This window comes from Budorcas taxicolor, chromosome 2, assembly GCF_023091745.1.
Source record: "Budorcas taxicolor isolate Tak-1 chromosome 2, Takin1.1, whole genome shotgun sequence".
Lineage (NCBI taxonomy): Eukaryota > Metazoa > Chordata > Mammalia > Artiodactyla > Bovidae > Budorcas > Budorcas taxicolor.
In genome coordinates, this window is record NC_068911.1 from 58,057,817 (window position 1) to 58,077,690 (window position 19,874).

The window sequence follows — 19,874 nt, forward strand, 5'->3', positions numbered from 1 at the left end:
GAAGAAAATAAAATTTGTTCACACTCAACATGTCATACTTTGGAGTAATATAACAGCTGAAGTTGATTACGATAGAAGAAATGAGGAAGGCACAAAAACATTGTCACCCTCATAACCCCTCTTTCAAAAGTGTCAAGCTGTTTATGTCTGGAATTTGGAAAAGAAATTGTTTCACTCCAGTTAATTTATCCTTTGCCTCAAAGCCTAGCAGTCTTCTTTTTTTTGGAGATAATGACTGTCTGAGCAGCTTCCAGTTTATGAGTGTATTTTGCTGTTATAAATCCACTATCATAATAAGGGGTGGATTCTCTCTAGTTTTCATAACATGGAATATGGAGAAAAACAATTTTAGTTCTATTCTGCTGAGTCACTTGGTCTGGTCAAATCAACCCAGAAAATTAAGGCGGGTATTCAGATGGTGCAATGAAAAGATAAATTGTTTATTAAAACAATTCTGAAAAAGAATCCCCCTCTCTTGCCCCAGTTTTCTACTTGGTGATGGTGACCAATTTATGGACTTTTGTATTTGAAAAATACATTTTCCCAGTGAGGTGATAATAATTAGTGAATTCTGACACCAATTAAGTGTATGAGCATGACCAAATTACTTAACCTGTTATTCTGGATCTGTGTTTAAATATAAAATCAGATAATATTGATTGCTGAGTTCTGATATTTATTTCTGGTTTATTTTCAAATTAGGGAAACACGAGTAATATCTGCTGGGCTTTCCTAGTGGCTCAGACAGTATAGAATCTGCCTCCAGTGCAGGAGACCTAGATTCGATCCCTGGGTTGGGAAGATCCTCTGGAGAAGGGAATGAAAACTCACTCCAGTATTCTTGCCTAGAGAATTCCGTGGACAGAGTATCCTGGTGGGGTACAGTGCATGGGGTCGCGAAGAGTTGGACACAACTGAGTGACTAACACACACACACACACACACACATACACGAGTTGGATATTCTTGCAGTTTTAGCTAACGCCTTTCTGGTAGTTTTTCAGAGGTGCTTCAGAGAAACCCCTCTGAGGAGCTGAGTAACTAGTGATACCTGACTGCCTGGACCTGCTAGGGCTGTGCTGGCCGTCACCCCGCCCCTACCCCTAACCCTCTGCCCTGCAACAGCCAACCTCCTCTTATTGAGACAACCAATGCCTAGCTTGGGTAGTATGGACCCATCCTCTCTCTTTCCTTCTCCAAATTTGTTGTTGTTCAGTTGCTAAGTGTCTGACTCATTGTGACCCCATGGACGCAGCACACCAGACTTCCCTGTCCTTCACTATCTCCCTGAGTTTGCTCAAACCCATGTTTATTGAGTCAGTGATGCCATCCAACCATCTCATCCTCTGTTGCCTGCTTCTCCTCCTACCCTCAGTCTTTCCCAGCTTCAGGGTATTTTTCAATTTATTTCCTTACTAATCTGGGGAAGGATTCCAATTTTTTTTTCCTTTGATGCAATGTTTGTTCACTATAAACTCTGAATTAATTTGTGGTAACTTTGGCCCTTTATTTGAACATAAAATTGGGATAGATAAAAATAATATTTTGTAATTACATAGTAGCTTACCTGTAGCTCAGTCGGTAAAGAATCTGCCTGCAGTACAGGAGACCCGGGTTCAATCCCTGGGTTGGGAAGATCCCCTGGAGAAGGAAATGGCAATCTACTCCAGTATCCTTGCCTGGAAAGTCTCATGGAGAGAGGAGCCTGGTGGGCTGCAGCCCATAGGTTGCAAAGAGTCGGGCGTGGCTGAGCGACTAACGCTTACTTACTTACAAATATATGCTTTTTTCACTGTTTTCAGTATTGGACACTTTGGATGAATACTCATTCCTAAGAATTCTTCTCCCAAATTGTCCTAGTTCTTCTCTTCCTGTCCCCTAGCTGTGGGCATTCCCCAAGGTTCTAGGCTTGGCCTCTGCTCCTCCTTACAATGAGTTCTTCCTGTTGGAAGTCATCCAGCTACATAGGCTGGATGCTACATGTTTCACCTCCAATAAATATGTCTACCTGGGCAATCTGTTTGTACTTCAAAGGATATGTATTCAATAATTTTCTTTTCATTAAAATTTTACCCCTTGCAACTTTTGTTTAGTATGTGGCACCATTGTTTTCCCAGATCCTCAACACTTAAACTTCATCGTCCATCTACCAATAAACTCTTTAGTCCATCCTCCCCAACCATTCATCACAAATGTGACGACCACCCCTTGTACTGGCATACTCGATGCCAAGAACAGGGAGGGAGTGAAGGAGTGAACTGTTGATTGCACTTTTCTCCCACCTCTTTCCTGTGTGGTTGGCATCGGGTAGATGCATGATGTCCTGAAAGACCTTTGCTTTTCTCCTAATTGACCTTTGTTGTTTTTGGCCATGCCGCATAACTTGCAGGGGTCTAGTTCCCTGACCAGAGATTGAACCTGGGCCTCAGTAGTGAAAACTTGATGCCACTGGACCACCAGGGAATGCCTTCTTGATTGACTACCTCAGAGTACCTGTACAGCACAAAACTAGCATTTCAGATCTCACAAGAGAAAACAGGCATGCTGCCTTGGTTCTTTACATTTTGTGTATCCCGAATGACTCTTGGGTCCAGAAACCTTCTGAAAGGCAGTTTATTTAAAATTTTCCAAAGATAGAAATCCTAAAGAAATAAAACTAAATTTCCTTTTATTTTTAATATAATGTTAGTTCCCTCAATCTTAAGCAATTCCCTTTTACAAAGTGCAAATTACTATGAACTGAGACCTTTATTGCAATATTTGAGGTTTGTTTTTTCAGCTAAATTGAGCGAATGTTAGTTTTGCTTTTGAAAGCTTTATTATATTACCTGAGTTCAGCAATTGACTTAATTGCATTTTCCATATACAGCAGTAATCCAGAATAAAATCCAATATGATACTCTTTGCCTAATGTATATGTTTAGGAAATAAATATTAAATACGTAATGAACAGCTGCTAAGTCATGATACACTTTAATTTATGGAAAAATGAAAGGAATTCATATAATTATGAATTCGTATGTTAATTTACTTACAGTAAAATGCACAGTTCTTAAGTGTATGGCGTATTGAACTTTCACAAATACATATACCTGTGTCGCTATCACCCGGATCAAGATAAAGAACATTTCCATCTCCCTTGAGAATTCCCTTGTGCCAACTCAGTCACCCACCCCACCATGAGTTGAGCACAGGTCTGATTTTTATTACCATGGATTAATGTTGTTTGTTCTTCAGCTTCATGCAGGTGGAATCATACAGCACATACTCTTTTGTGACTGGTTGCTCTTGTTTTTGTATAATATTTCTGAGATTTACCCATTTAGTTACGTGCATCATTTTATTGTGGAATAGTTTGCCTTTGTGTGAGCATAATACCAATATGACTTCTAAATTCTATTTTTTATGCAATTCCCCCCAAACTAAATATAATAATCTAAATTAACTTTCTGTCTCCAGGAAAAACTTGGCAGATTTTTATCCTCAAACTTATAGATGATTTTTTTGTTGGAAAATTTTCTCTTCTGTTTCATAAACTGGTCTTAAATTTGCATAAAGTATTTTCTGATCTTTTTGCTTGTTTATATATAACAGCTAGCATCTAATGAGTGATTAAGTACCAGGCAATATGCCAAATTCTTTATGTGAATTGCTGTTTAAATTCTTATAATAACCTGATGGGGTAGCCAGTGTTAGTTTAGGAATGGGTATTGTAACTTGCCCAAGGCAACATAAGCAAAGAGGGACAGAGCTGGGATTTAAACTCATGTGTCCTTAATCAATTTGCCATACTCTCTTGTGCTAATGCTTATTATTAATATAATGGCCACATATATGATCATTCTGGCTTGCTAACTTTGATTCTTCAAATTTTGGAAATGGACATGATAGTTCAAGTGGACTTCCTGCATCAGGACAGAAATTAGCTTTGTGAACTTGACGCAAAATAGCAGAGTCAGGCACTATTGAAAAAATCCTATTACTTTGCTTACTTATGGTAGATATCACAGTTCTTACAGGTGGCAAGCAGCCTTGGGAAAATATTGCTTCTCTTACTCATTAAATGGTCTTTACAGATGGAGGATTGGGATTCCCAGTGAATCTTATGCAAAATTAAATCCGACGTTTATGGGCCATTGTGTGCTAGATACTGTGAAAGGTATTTTATGTTTATTATTTAATTCTCTCAGTAATTCTGCTGATCTGGTATCTAAAAAGATGCCACTTTTTAGATATTAAAAGTTACGTAAATAGTAAGGCATGGAGCCTACATTAACATCCAGCTGTGTCTGATCGTGAAAGTCCATCCTTTGAATCATGGCATTTTCTGGACTCTGCTTCAATGGTATAGACCTACTTAATGGTATAGATCAGCATGGTTCCTGATTCTGTAAGAGATGCATTGTTGTTCTTTTAAAAATTTTTCTGGACTTACTTGGTGGTCCAGTGGCTGAGACTTCACACTCCCAGTGCAGGGGACCCTGGGTTCGATCCCTGATCAGGGAACTGAATCCCACATGCACCAACTAAGAATTCACGTACCACAACTAAAGATCCTGTATGCTTCCACAAAGACTGGAGACCCCTTGTTCCACAGCTAAGACCTGGTGCAGCCAAATAAATAAATAAACAAATATTAAAAAATAAAAGTGTTTTTTCATCATTGAAATCAGGACACTAGGGTTCTGTTTTCTTGTCTGTTTTTGTTTTTTTTTTAATGCACCAGGAATAATAATATCCTTTAGATTTTCAATAAAGTGCCATTTCCTGACTTATAAGGAGGAGAGAATGTAGTCCTAGGGCTGGAATCCAGGCCTGATTCACCATCTCTTTGTTTTTAGAAGGGTAGTGAAACTGATTTCTGGAAGGTCTAGTGATAAATTGCCTATCCTCCGTTAAGCTCTCTCTGTGCATGTTCCGTAATGGCCCCCATCTCTGTTGCCATTTTGATGACTTTGATGATAAAGATCATTCATTTAGTGCACTGACTTCTTTACTTTACTGACCTGTTTGTTCTGCCCCAGCCACCTAGTTCCAGGGGCACATTCTGTACCTTGCCATCTAGCAGTGTGCCAGCTCTGTAATCCTAACTTCAAGTGTACCCTTCTTTGCCTACCATCTCTTCTCATCCCAGCAGATTTGCTCTAGTTTCATCATTGCTATAATTTTGCTCCCCTGGGACTGCCTGTTCATCATATACCCTTACTATTTTTGCTCAACCCTAACCTCCTTGCCTACCTGAGATTTCATGGTCTATTGTAATACTCATTTCCTTGAAAATACCTTCAATTCATTTGCCAATCTTTTCTTCTGCCATAGTCACCTGACAAATTCTCAGCTCTTGTTGCTGGAGAAAAATTACTTAGCTGGGGTGACTGGTTTTACTTTGAATTCAAGATAAAATTCGAATACATAATCAGCATTGCAGCACTACCTTGTATCTCTAGAAAGTTTGCCTTCCACTCAATAACTGTTTTATACTTTCACTTCTCTCCTTACTCTTCCATACCCTGCTTCTTTTAGCCCCTCATTTCCTGCAGCTGATAACTTCATCCTTTAATGAGAAAGTAAAAGCTATCAGAAGGAATTCTTATCACCCTACCAACAGATTTATAAGCTGGCAACATCAGTACCCCTTTCTCCTTTTTCTTATGTAGCGGATGGAGTATTCCTCTGATTTTCATCCATCTTTTCCTTGCCAACTAATTTTATTTTTGGCCATGTCATGCCAAATGATCTTAGTTCCTTGACCAAGGATCAAACCCAGGCCTCCTGCAGTGGAAGTGCAGAGCCTTAACCACTGGACTGTCAGGGAAGTCCCCTTGCCAACCGAAACTGATAGACCTCCTTTTCTCTTAAGTCATTTGAACTTTGAGGGTGTTCTCCTCAAAGAGAGCTCACCTCTTTTCTTGCAAGGCCATCTTCTTTCCGGTTTTTTTACTACACTCTTCCTGTGTTTCTTCCTCATTTTTGGATGCTCTTCCCAGTCTGCTTTGTGACTTCTTCACTATCTTATACATAAAGATATAGTTCCTACCAAGATAACAGCTGATCTTTCAGGTTTCAAGCTTTAATGTCATTTCCTCAGAGGACTTTGAAGACCAGCCTAGTGTAGGTCATCAAGTTGTATGTTCTGATGACACATTGTACTTTTCTTTCATAACAGGTGTTATACATGAACATAGATTATTTTGTGCATAATTATCTGTTCAATGTCTGTATCCTGTTCTGAATTGTCTGTGTTGCTCATCAGGTGTCCTCTATGCCTGGCACAGAGCTTGGCATGTAAGAGACATTCAGGAGATATTTGTAGAATGAATGAATTATGTAAATGACTCAAAATGTTCAACAAATGTTAGTTCTCTTTTCCTTTCCCATCTCATATTTAGAGAACCATAGTTATCCCAAGGTTGTAGAGTCAGAAAACACTCTTTCTGTAGAAGAAAGGCAGTTCTATGATGTGATAGATATTGACATATGTTTAAATTATTTAAGCCATGCTCATAGACACCATTTATAGGCAATGGGAAAGTATAGATCTGGATCTCAGTAAAGAAGTCAGAGTTAACGATCATAATATTTAATTTTTTACATCTGTTTTTAAAAATTGTTGTGCTCTGCTCCTATGTGTCTTAAAATGGAGCGAAGTGGGCTTCCAGGATCAAATACAAAACATATATTTCATTTGGTACAAATTAAAATTATTTAAACTCTGACCCAATTAGAGAGAACCAATATTAAGAGTTATAATAGAAATTGTAACACAAATAGAATTATATTTTCTTTTTTTCCCCTACTTTTTGAAAATAAATCTTGAGCACAGATCTAAGACCTTTTCCAAAAAAAAGCAGAAAAATATTCACTAACAGTAGTATTTCAAAGTCATGGGACATGAAAAGTTATAGGGGTTTTGGAATCTGCCAAAGTTAATTATAGTCTTACAGCTCTGGAGGAGACCCAAGAGAAGTCAGTTTCAAACAAAGGTCAGGATTAGTTAGAAAGTTGTATCACACTGAAGCTTGAACTCAAACAAGGTTGCCCTAAATAGTGGAGGGCCAGTGAGCATCAAATTTCAAAATTGTCAGATATTTATAACTTTTAGATCTTGTAAAATTATAGAACCCTTAAAAAAAAAAAGACTATTGTCCTTGTGTGTTTTCAATAAGTGAGCTGATATTTATGTGTAAACAAATGAATAAAGAAGGATGTGGTGACTTCTACTCAGAACTGTCTCTAAGAAGCCCCGGTGTTGAGAGAGTGAGGCTGTTCCCAGCTCAAGCACTGCAGTGCACAGTAGGGCATCCCCCCAGAATTGCAGACCAGATTGTATGCAGCACTGGGCATGTTAATTTTACAGACTCACATTCATTCTAGTGGGGTAAACTCATGTTCATACTAGGATAATGAACAGTTTTCAGTTTCATTAGCAGAGAAGTAGGAGATCATTGATTCTAGAAGAGTAGCTGAGAGAACCCAGCTAGAGGACTGAGGGAGAGCTGCCCAGAGAGTTTCCTGGTCCCCGCTCCAAGGATGCTGTGTGGTACAGGACCACATGCTGTTATGCGACTCAAGAGAGTTGTATTTAATGCTAGACTGAAGGCAATGAATTGCTAATATTAAAACCTTCCCCGCATTTGAAGAACTCTTGTCACTTTATTTTGTCACAGCCAGCCTCTTTAAATTTTCCGTATTTTTCCTTAGATAAGAGCACCAAAGCAGTTCGTTTATATGTTTTTCTTCTCAACAGTGGAATGCAAGCAAATCAATACCTATTGGTCTTTGTGCAAAGCTCAGTAAAAGAATAGATTTTATTTTGCCACGATAGCGGAACAAAACTTAGACGTTGTGCCATTTGGAAGCTGGGGGAGGAAGACTACTGGCAAGATTATTGGTGAATTAAAGTAGATATGATGGTAATGCTGCTGGCCCAATACAAATCAGAAATCAGCTATTGGTAATAAAAAGTAACTGTTGCCGTCTGATTTAGGGTGGCTAATACATGAAGCATATGCCTCCATGTTTTTTTTTTTCCATTTCCCAATTCTTGGGCTTTCAGGGATATATATGTAGATGTGAATAGAAATACTTTACAAGAAAGATAACTCTCCAGAACTGTTGATCTAAGATATGCTTTTCATGAATACCCTCAGATATGAATATGTTTGGGTTGAGTCAGCATAGATAAGTGAAAGAAAGTTCTTCTGTATTTGAGCCTTGTGGATATAATATTCCATCCTCCTTTTTACTCTGCTGTTTTATTGACTTACTAGATACTTCAACTAGAGAGATATTTGCTTCTAGCAAGAGCTAGGGACTGGCACACAGGAAAGGCCTTAAGTACATAGTATGGCATTTCTACCTCTGAGGCCAGCAGGAGAAACAAGTGCATTGGGAGGGAACAGAATTCAGTCCAAAGAGTATAATGGATATATTAGGTCATTAGCTATTAGGAGTCTAGCTAATATATGTAGTTGTACATATGGTTGTGGAAATACCTACTTGAAAACTTCCAAAATTATTTTATGATATAATATTTTGGAAAAAATCTCCACCTGGAAGGTTTGTGGAATCCATTGTTTATGCTTCAAGTAATCATATTAGAATCAATCCAGTGATAGTTGGTGTATTTTTCAAAATCTATTTAATTGGGAGTTGGTGTATTTTTGCCAAGAATTTTTTATTAGAATATGTGCAGATTTCTGAAGAATTACAAATATGTAGATAATTTATCTTCATGTATTATTTTTAGTGAGTAGTATCTATTTTTAAAGAGATAGAAAAGCACAAATCCGTATCTATATGTAGGTGAGGATAATTTGTAAGTCAAAGACCATAGCATTTATTTCTTCAGAAATAGTCTCATCTCAAGAATCTCTCTTTCAAAAATGTGTAACATTTTGGTACAAAAGAAAGCAACTGTACGGTGGAACTAGATCACTTTTCAGTTTAAGTGGGAGTACAAATGCTTTGCTAATAAAAACGTCATTTTGTGAGAAATCTTCTTCAAATAGCAACCAGCACTGATGTGACTTATTGTCTATTGAGATCGTTATTCCACAGAAACAGTGTTAAAAATTATCTGCAGAATCAGAGCGCTGCTGTGTGTAGCGCTGAGGACACCCTCGCCTCTCTCCCGGGTGAGAACAGCGGTGCTTGTCCCCAGGAGAGATGCTTATCTCTAGAGCTGAAAAGAGGGTAGTGAGGTGCTGTTTTCCGAAGGACTGCTACTTCAAAGCACATTATCCGTGAGTTCAGCTGGAAATAACATTTATTATGATAAGGAAGGGCTTCCCTGGTGGCTTAGATGGTAAAGAATCTGCCTGCAGTGTAGGATACCTGGGTCTGATCCCTGAATCAGGAAGATCCCCAGGAGAAGGGAATGGCCACCCACTCCAGTATTCTTGCCTGAAGAATCCCATGGACAGAGGAGCCTGGTGGGGCTACAGTCCTAGGGTCACAAAAAGTTGGACGCGACTGAGTGACTAATACACACACACACACACACACACACTTAGAAAACATAATGTCAAATTGTCAACAAAACCTTCTGCTTTTTACTGGTCTCCATGCTAACATAAAACACTTTTTAAACAAAAAATTTTGTGTTGGCTTCTTTTCTGTGATTCATGTGCACAGAAATCTTTACATAAATGAATGCTTTCTCATAATTGTGCATTATCTCCAATTTTTATGTTCACTTTAATGACTAAGATTTTATTATGGTTATGATGTACACCTGAGGTGTATTTCTTAGCCAAGTAATCTGTCATAAACAATGTAGTAATCTACTCTCTAAAATGTTAAATGATTTATCCTATATATGAAACACTTTGAGATAATTAAAACTTGTATTACATATGCTTGTATTATATTACATAGGAAATGTTCTGGTCACTACTCACCAGATATTTAAAAAACACAAGAGCATCTTATTTCAAAATATGTATATAGTAAGTTCCTCCTGTAAACATAAAACTACCATTGAGTTTAATACCAGTTATTCTGCCTATAGAAAGTGCTCATGAGAATCACTATGTTGTACACTTGAAACTGTTATAATAATGGAAATCATGTATACTTCAATTAAGATTTTAATAAATTAGATCCAAAAAAGAAGGAGGTCATACCTCTTAAGAATCAAAAAGTTCACTGGGTTATAATAATATGTGCTTATCTTATTGTGTTGATTTTGGATCCAAAAGCTAATATTTGGAGGTGGGTTGCAGAGTCTGTAAAATGTCTGTGAGGGCAGGTGGCCTTGAACAGGGGTAACTAGTTAGCTGAGCTTAAGCATCACTCCCCTCTCGGGGGACACTCATTCAGCTGCCTGAAGCACTGAGCGTGTCTCTTTCAGGGTTCTGGGGGCATGCTCTCTTCATACATGGTGGGGAACAGGGTTCCTCAGGATTGGGAACTTTGACTGAATAGGCAGCCCTGTAGACAGAACAAATGTGAATGTAGTTGCAGGAGAAAAGGACCAGACACATAGACTATGAGCTTCCTTTGCTACTAGGTTTGGGTCTGATCTTACCAAAAAATGTGCATAAACAAAAGAAAGCTAATGTCGAACTTTTGCTCATAACAGATAAAATGTTATGTTTTTTAGAACGCTGCAAGTGTAAACCAGTCAGAGCTACACAGAAGACCTATTTCCGAAACAATTATAACTACGGTAAGGATGACTCTGTGATCAACTTCTGAACTGCTAGGTTCAGAAAGGGGTTTGTGTGTATGTGTAGATTGATAGAACAACTTACGAATAAGGCTTAAAAACAAACAAGGACAGCTTTTAAGAGCACAATCTCTCTGTTCTAAACAATTAAAATGTCTCATATGGGCACTATTCTTAACAAATGCTTGATTTTGGGGATGCATTTCAGGCAGCACGGCTGGCGTCTTAGAACCATGCAGGGACACACAAGCGGTTGAGAGGGGCTCTTCCCTTTCTGATAGGCCGGCAAGGATGTGGAGCTGCAGTGGGTCAGCAGTTGTGAGTCACTGGGGTGAACAGTCAGTGGGGTAAATAGCACTTCAATGCATAAGGCGTGGTTAAAAGAGTCAAACTGGATTTTTTCAAACCTTCTATGTCATGGAAAACATTGACAGAGTTGGAAAGTAACACAGAGGTGGTTAGTATTCAATGAAATGTTGTATTCCTTGAAAAAGTATTCAAGGAAATGTTTTGTTATCTAGCCTGAACTAGACATGTGCTGTTCTGATAAGCAAAGTATTAACTGAAGAGCTACCAGTCTAAATGTAGCTGACAAATTTAACTGGAGGAGAGAAAGCTATGTCTCTGTGCCAGATAACGTGTTAGGTGGTTTCCAAACACTGTCTTGGGTGGTTTTCTCAACTGCACCGTGAAATGGTCTGTTATCCCTATTTTATCAGTGATTATTGAACCTAAGTTATCCTTCCTTTAATTACTCAGAATGTCCTCTTGGATACTGGAATGCTTCAGAGTCACAAATATCAATCACTGCTGTTATACTTAGAAGGGTCAATTAATAGAGTTTTCTAGTTGATAAAATAAGCAACAAATCGGTATTTGCTGTATTCTGTTGGCATTTTATTATGGTTCTTCCACTCTGGCATTTATGAGATTAGTAAAGTTCATGTCACTGTCTCTGCCGAAGACCGTCAGTGCTGAGTAAATGAATAAACATGGCAATTAAATGGATTTATAAAGTGCCTTCATTACTAAAATGAAGGCTTTATTATTGAGTTTACTTTAGAGAATATAGCACACACACAACAGAATTGTTCCTCCTCTTCTATTATTTGGGAATTGGAAGGAGAGAAATGGATAAATCTCTGTAAGAGTAACCTTTGATATCTTTGAAAATACTGTATGTTGAAAGATATCAAGTAAAAAATTCAGTGTAGTTAAATCTCTTTAAGATAAATATACCTAGTTCCTCAAATTTTTCTTCAGTGGATTCAATTTTTATTTTTTGTTTACTAATTATCTTTAGAGGAATCTATAGTTTCTCTTAGCCAATGGTAGACACACTTTCTAAGGTGGAAATGTAAGAAATCAGATGCCTGGCTGCTCCTTTGAGGATGCTATCCTCTATAAATTGATGTGAAATATCACAAGGAAAGGAAACTTTTAATTTTTAGGAGATTAACTTTGTAAGATTGAAAAATGCTATATGAACTTTTAAGTTAATGAAGAGTTGTGTTAAAGTCAAAAACATGAAAAATTTTATATTCGGAAATTTTACTTCATTTGTATTTGTTTTACTTATTATTGATTTTTACTTTATCCAGTCAGTGCTGCAATGGTTAGTGTTACTATTTTTGTTAAAAGGTAAAATGGTTACTAATGGTTACAAGTCATTGGAAGAGAAAATCTTCCAACAAGATAGTGGAGTGAGTATTATAACAGAAAATAGGATACAGATCACAGGCAGTGGAAAAAAGATAATTTCTTTTTTATGGTTAAACAATAACTAGATTTCCCATAGTTTAAGAATTTTCACTTCTCTAAGTCTTACTCAGAGCTTCTTTGAGGAAGACAGGCACTGAAATTATAAAAGAGAAGGAAAACTCCTGAAAAAAAAATGTATTTTAAATTTTAAAATATGTTGATTTTTATCTTTCTTAAATATCTACATGTGTCTATTGAGAAAATAAAGTGGAGGTGGGAGCAAATTGGTAATTCAGATGAGGCCTCTGCTTCATTCAGATTAATTCAGGTAAAAGCTCTTGAGCTTTAACAAAATTACTTGAATAATAAAGTAAGTCTTGTAGAGAGGTATTTACTTTGGAGTGGGTACATGTGCTAAAAATTTCTAATGAAAATAGTAGACACACTGGGTAAATAAATCATTAGTTTGAGAACGTTTGCACAGTTCACTAATCTCTAATAGTTGATGAATGCTGTGAAGCACATTCACATTAGCCAGGACACACAAAAATGTGTGCTAGCTGGGGCTGTGAATCTATCATCTGGTTCTCCCAAATGACATTTCAAAAAGGGCAACCTTATCTTTTGTTAAAATAAGAATAGAATACTCATAAAAAAAGACCCCTTCACTCAGAAATCACACCAAGCAGAGAGGCTGGGCAGTTACATTTTGTTTGCTATAAGCTCTCATACTTGAGACAACTAATTCTCTGAAGATTGAAATACCTGTGAAGCAAAATTGAGGTTTTGTTCTAAAGTTTTTAGAATTAGTAGCTTAATTCTTATTGTATGTGTGTTGTACTGGTGGAATGTTATTGAATAAATTTCTGTATGGAATTGGGGCATTGATGGAGGGCAATGGTTTATTAGCTGGCTTTATATTTTCATGGATTACTTTTTCCTTTGTAGTCCAAAACCCCTAAAATATGTGGGAAGGAACTCAGATGAAAGTGGTTGGCAGATATGTGCCTAAGAGGCTTTTAAAAAGTACATTCATTTGGATATGTTGTGTTTTCTTCTGTATAAAGTCCATGGATATTGAACTAGAGCAATGAGGCTGCCTGGGCAAAAGCTGTTGGCTTCTTACTAATTGACATTTTTTGCTTCTTCCTAGGCCTTTTCAAAATCTCCTTAGGAAAAAAAATAAAAAGCTCATTTACCCGAAGTAGGAATCTAAAGAATTTGGCTCTTCCAAAGGAGAGAAATACAGAAAAGAAGCAGAACAGTACTTTCTAGATTCTGAGTCAAATGTTTTGAATTTGCAACTGAATTTATTCTTTTTAAAGCAGTTTTGTCTTTATTTTGAGAAGTCAAGCCCAGCCTTATGAGATAAACTGGCTGCCAGAATACCCACTGAGACAGTGGATTAATGCAATTGACGTGTTAGACTGTATTTCATAGCACACGAGTGGGACAGTTTTTATTCAAGCAGAAAATGCAGTATACCTAAACGAGAGTATGAAAGATAGTCTGTACTGAAACAAAGGAGGAAAGGGGCTGATGTCTGAACAGTGAGCTAAGGTGAAAAGGGTGGAAAGAGTGCAGAACTAGCCTGAGAACATCGTAGAACAGGACAGCTTTACGACACTAAAGAAAACCCTAACTGGTTAGAAAATCTGTTAATAGACCTGATGGAAAAAATGCAGACAGTGAAACAAAGCCTATTTAGGTGGTAGGTCTTTACATATAGTGAAACTAGTATGGTTTAAATTCCTCTTGGCACGATTAAAACCTGACATACCTAGACAGTTCTCATCATGAATGTATGCATATATACACACAAATATAAATGTACATGCGATTTGCAGGGGATCAGGGATGGATATTAAGGGGGCAGGTGTGCTGTTATAGTGTGTTACTCACCACTGTCTAAGGAGAAAATATCTGCTTGATTTTTTCTCTCCATTCATTGAACATCAAGTGGATATGAGTTGACTAGAAAGAAGTCTACTTGTCTCTTTTGAATGGGGCACCTATTGTGTATCATATTGCCATGTCAGCTTTACTGTCTTTTATCCAGTCATTCGGGCTAAAGTGAAAGAAATAAAGACCAAGTGCCATGACGTGACTGCAGCAGTGGAGGTGAAGGAGATTTTAAAGGCTTCTCTGGTAAACATTCCAAGGGAGACTGTGAACCTTTACACCAGCTCCGGCTGCCTGTGTCCTCCACTTAACGTTAACGAGGAATATCTCATCATGGGCTATGAAGATGAAGAGCGCTCCAGGTAATTCACTCCTTAAGGACTCAGAATAATTTCTATGCACGTCCCATTCTCATTGCATTTCTTTAGAGCTCTGACTCTGGAGGTTGTTCTTTGGGATCTGTCTACCTTCTGGGGAATCAAAGATCAGTTTTAGTTGGATCCTTCAATTCATGTATTAGATAGGAAAGTATATGTGGGAAATTCCTAGGTGTGCATTTTTCTGAGGAGAGGGATCATAACTTTGTTTGTTCTTAAATGGGTCCATGACTCTCAAGTAGTTGAGAATTACTGTTCTAAAACATGGCTGTCCCTTTCTAGTATAAACAGTATATGTTTCTTGACAATGATTCCTTGTATTTTTCAGTAATATGTTTTAATTTTTCAAAAATGACTGCTTCTTTACAGATTACTGTTGGTGGAAGGTTCTATTGCTGAGAAATGGAAGGATCGACTTGGTAAAAAAGTTAAGGTAAGCCTAAATTTTATTTTATTATTTATTTATTTAATTGTAAATTATTTATTTATTTATTTGGCTGCATTGGGTCTTAGTTGCCCCACAGCCTGTGGGATCTTAGTTGCTTGAGTAGGGATCAAACCTGCATTGGAAGGTGGATTCTTATCCACTGGGTCACCAGGGAAGTTCCAGCCTGAATTTTATATTGAAAGTGATACCTGGAAAATTAGAGTAGAAAGCCAGCCATTTGTCATTTAAACAAAATAACTTCCTTCAACTACATGAAAAATATTAAAACCTGATACATGTGTGTGTCTGTGTGTGTGTGTGTGTGTGTGTGTATTACAGACATTACAAAGTCAGGCTTTGGAATATAAAATATATATATATATATATATATATATATATATATTTTTTTTTTTTTAAATTTCAAAACCCAACTTTGTCTGTAATGTCTGTTTCATTTAAGGAGCACATTCTCTGTATGTGTGTCAGAGATCTAGCTACAGATACCTGACTTCTCACAGTGGGAAATCTAGCTGTAGTTAGACCAGCCTTGTTCCCGTGGCTTCTTATTCTCAGTAGAGCTCCAGGCTTTTTCTAGCTTATTTTTAAATAAGCTAGAAGATATTGTCAATTTTAAAGATATTGCTTCCATAATCAAGTTTAGCTGGAGGTCATAGCTTGGCTGCCCCACCTCTACGTCACACTTACATTTCAGGGGAAACGAAAAGGAGGTAAAAAGAGATTCCAAGCGTCCTACCCAACCACATATTACTTAGGACTGGGTCCATCCCTAGCTGCAAGAGAAGCTGGAAAATACAGGGTTTGGTTTTGTTTTTTAGCTGGATATGTTGATTCCTTGAACAGCTGCAGTTCTGTGAGTCAGAGAAGATGGGAAGAATAAAGCAGGAGTAGAAAACTGTGGATATTGTCCCAATGTATAGACACCAGTTCCTATGTACAAAGTGCAGCCACAGTCATCTGTATATAGGCGATCTGACCAAATTAGGTTCTTAGAGCAGTAATGTAGCTTTATTTTAAAACCGATGACTCTTAGATTCTGAAAGTGATGCATTAAAAAAAATACAGTAAACCACCTTATTATGGAAAGTATCATTTCCTTTTACTAAGTAAATCTGGTTCAACAAAAGGAATGTGGGGGGCGTATTCAGAGGGACAAAGAATCAAGAAGGGTGTGTGTGCACGGGTGTGTGTGTGTGCATGCACACGTGCAGGGGCAGGATGGAGAGGGGAGAGTAGGGATTGTACTAGACATAATACATCCTCTTCCTTCTGGGAGTTTGAAGGCTTGGGAAACATTTACGGGGTAAGTTAAACACCCCTGGGCAGTTTATCTTATACATCTGGCACTTGACACAGCAGACACATTTCAGTTTAAGTGACCTACAAAAATATAGAGGGCATTATTTTGCAGGGAGAAAATACCCTCTAATATGCTCTTTTATTCCCCTCAGTATTATGTCAAAAGTGTGATGTATTTATGAGAAGTCTTTATTTGTGTCTCTTCAATTTGTTTGGTTTCTGTTAAAAAGTGGCTCTTCTTTAGTATGTGGGAATCTCTTAAACTGGCCTTTTAATTCCGTTTTCTGCTTGCTAATGCAGAGTAGGAATTTGTCCTAAATTCCTGTATGAGTTGGAAGAGCTTTCAGCATCACTGCTGCAAAACATGTAACATGGCTTGCTGCTTCTCTTTTGGTACCAAAACAGTTATCATCATGTAAAGATACAGGACATCATGGCTTGTTGGTCCTGTTCCTTAGTTAGGCAGGCATTTTTTTTTTTTTTCATGGCTTTCTACAGGGAGCTCTCAGTTATTATTGTAAAATCACTTACAGTTTCATCTGGTTGCTGATGGGAAGAAATAACTTGAGTAATTTTTAATTCTTACTGTGGTTTTCCAGTCAATTTTGAGGATGTAAAGAAGAGTTTCATGGAGGATATATTTTTTTTTCAAATAAGAATTGTCCTTCTCAGCTGATTATTCTTTTTTTTTTTTGCTCTCTGGGATAGATCAAGAGCAATAAAAACTTTTTTTTATGGTCTTGCCATGCAAAAAAAAAATTAACCTAAGTCTCTGTTATAAGATGTTGTTCAAATCAAGATATTTCACTTGCCTTGGGGAGTTGAAAATCTGACTTTCTTTTTTTTTTAATATGGAAACCCAATATGATTGTGGAGTAAAAATGTGCTAAACTGAAGAATTACTGAAAGTAATTGAAACTTGAGAATTTGTTATGTACTAAGAATTTTATTATAACTCTTATTCTTATTTACTACCTATAATATCCATAATATTACTTCCTTTTAATTTATTATATTACATGTGAACATTATTGAAGTTGTCAATATGAAATTTTAGTAAACTTGATTGTAGTTATTAAAACCATTTGTGATGTGATCCTTTATAAAACTTAGAACGAGGGCAGAAATTTGTTCTGTTTTGTTGTACTTGGTAGATGTAACTTAGAAAGATATTTTTAAAGTACCCTATCCTCTCTTCCCACTTTCATTTTTTCACTGCTCAGATCACTTAGGTTTAAAAGGCTGTGCTCTTATGTGTCACAAGAGAAGAAAATAAAAAATAGCACTTTCTTCAAATTCTCTGTGGAAATCTTCTATTTGTTGATCACCCGTGACGTATCAGACTTGTGTACGTTACCTCAGGAAATACCCACAGATATCAATGTTTATTTGTGTCACCATTTACTGACATGGAGATTTTAAGTTTAAAATTTGATATGAAACCATTACTAATGTATTGTAGGTGGCCAGTTTTTCAGATTAAAGTATTATATTTACATAGCATCCATCTCATTGCTACCCCTGGGATACAGATTATACTTTTGGAAAAGTAGTAAAATGCTTTTGAGATCTGATTTTGCAGTCCTAGTTGTTAGAATAATAGAAATGATGGCCCTGGTAATATGTGCTTGTGACTGTTCTGTGTTTTCAATTTCACAGCGCTGGGATATGAAGCTCCGTCATCTTGGACTGAATACAAGTGATTCTAGCCATAGTGATTCCACTCAGAGTCAGAAGCCTGGAAGGAACTCTAACTCCCGGCAAGTGCGCAACTAAATCCTGAAATGCAGAAAATCCTCAGTGGACTTCCTATTAAGACTTGCATTGCTGGACTAGCAAAGGAAAATTGCACTATTGCACGTCATAGTCTATTTTTTAGCCACAGAAATCAGGTGGTAACTGATATTACTTCTATTTTTTCTTTTGTTTTCTGCTTTTCTCCTTCCCTCATTCCCTTTTTTGTGGTCTGAGTACAGATCCTTAAATATATTATATGTATTCTATTTCACTAATCATGGGAAAACTGTTCTTTGCAATAATAATAAATTAAACATGTTGATACCAGGGCCTCTTTGCTGGAGGAAATGTTAATTTGCTGTCCTGCACCCAGATTGGGAATGCAGTATTGGATGCAAAGAGAGATTTCTGGTATACAGAGAAAGCTAGATAGGCTGTAAAGCATACTTTGCTGATCTAATTACAGCCTTATTTTTGCATGCCTTTTGGCATTCTCCTCACGCTTAGAAAGTTCTAAATGTTTATACAGGTAAAATGACAGTTTGAAATCAAATGCCAACAGGCAGAGCAATCAAGCACCAGGAAGCATTTATGAGGAAACGACACATGAGATGAATTATTTGCAAGATTGGCAGGAAGCAAAATAAATAGCATTAGGAGCTGGGGATAGAGCATTTTGCCTGACTGAGAAGCACAACTGAAACCAGTAGCTGTTAGGGGTGGTAACAGCAGCAGTTTTCTTTTGAGAATGCATTTGATTTGTTTGTGAATATATTGATCAGCATTAGAGCAGTGGATTGCAACCAGACATCAAGTGTTATCAGCATAGCTCTGTTTAATTTGCTTCCTTTTAGATGAACCCATTGGTGTCTTTTTTTTTCTTCTTTTAAAATAAATCTCCCTTGCTGCATTTGACCAGGAAAAGAAAGCATATATGCATGTGCACCAGGCTGTTATTTTTAAGATATGTAGCTCTATAAAATGCTATAGTCAAAAGATGGTAAAATGTGCAAGATTCTGGGTGTGTGTAGTAATGTGTGTGTGTCCCCATACACTCACACTCAAGCTGAACTGAATGACAGGCCTGTGCACTGGCCTGCACTTTATCATTTGGATTTGTGCTGTTTAATGCTCAGTAAAATATGCTTAATAAAAGGAATTATGGTTGTCAGGAGAGAGGTGATTCTGACTTTTGAAACAAATGCTCACTCTCATTACCGAAGGTGCAGTGGGATCCCCCAGGGACCATGGGGAACAAATGATGCTCTTACTTGTTCCTCCAGTAGGGTTCTTTGGAGCCTGTGCCCAATACCTGAAAGTCTCATTCTCTTAAATTTACATAGTTGATATTAATAGAACCAAATTTCTAAATTGTGGTGTGCTGGAAACACTTACGAAGCAAATGGTTTTATTTCCTTCTATAAAGACAAACCTGCAAGAATGCAATTCATTCCTGAACAAGTTTCCTAAAATAGTAGATAACAATGCATCCAAATTCTCTCTTTGGAAAGGAAGAGAACACCCTTGCCTTCTGACTAACTCCCAAACCCCAACACTCTCCATGATCCCAGAAGGAGTTCTCACCTTTGCTACAGCAGGCCCACCTAGTCTTTGAGCTGCCATATGGTTGCTTTGAGGTATTGTCACAACCTGTCTGTTGGGCTTTATTCTCAGATGGCTAAGACAGGTCATCTGTTTCCAGATGTGGATGTTGTAGCCCTAAAGGGGGAGTTTGGGTGTC

The 19,874-nt window shown here is 37.4% G+C and overlaps 1 protein-coding gene across 1 annotated transcript in view; it reads left to right on the forward strand.

The window, feature by feature from the left end:
• FRZB (frizzled related protein) overlaps positions 1–18,336 on the forward strand; it is a 31,726-nt gene extending 13,390 nt beyond the window's left edge. The window contains exons 3-6 of the mRNA XM_052635830.1: positions 10,607–10,672; positions 14,433–14,637; positions 15,022–15,085; positions 18,056–18,336. Coding sequence (XP_052491790.1) covers positions 10,607–10,672; positions 14,433–14,637; positions 15,022–15,085; positions 18,056–18,172 — 452 coding nt within the window. The 3' untranslated portion in view covers positions 18,173–18,336. The remainder of the gene's footprint in view (positions 1–10,606; positions 10,673–14,432; positions 14,638–15,021; positions 15,086–18,055) is intronic.
• Positions 18,337–19,874: the final 1,538 nt, after the last annotated feature.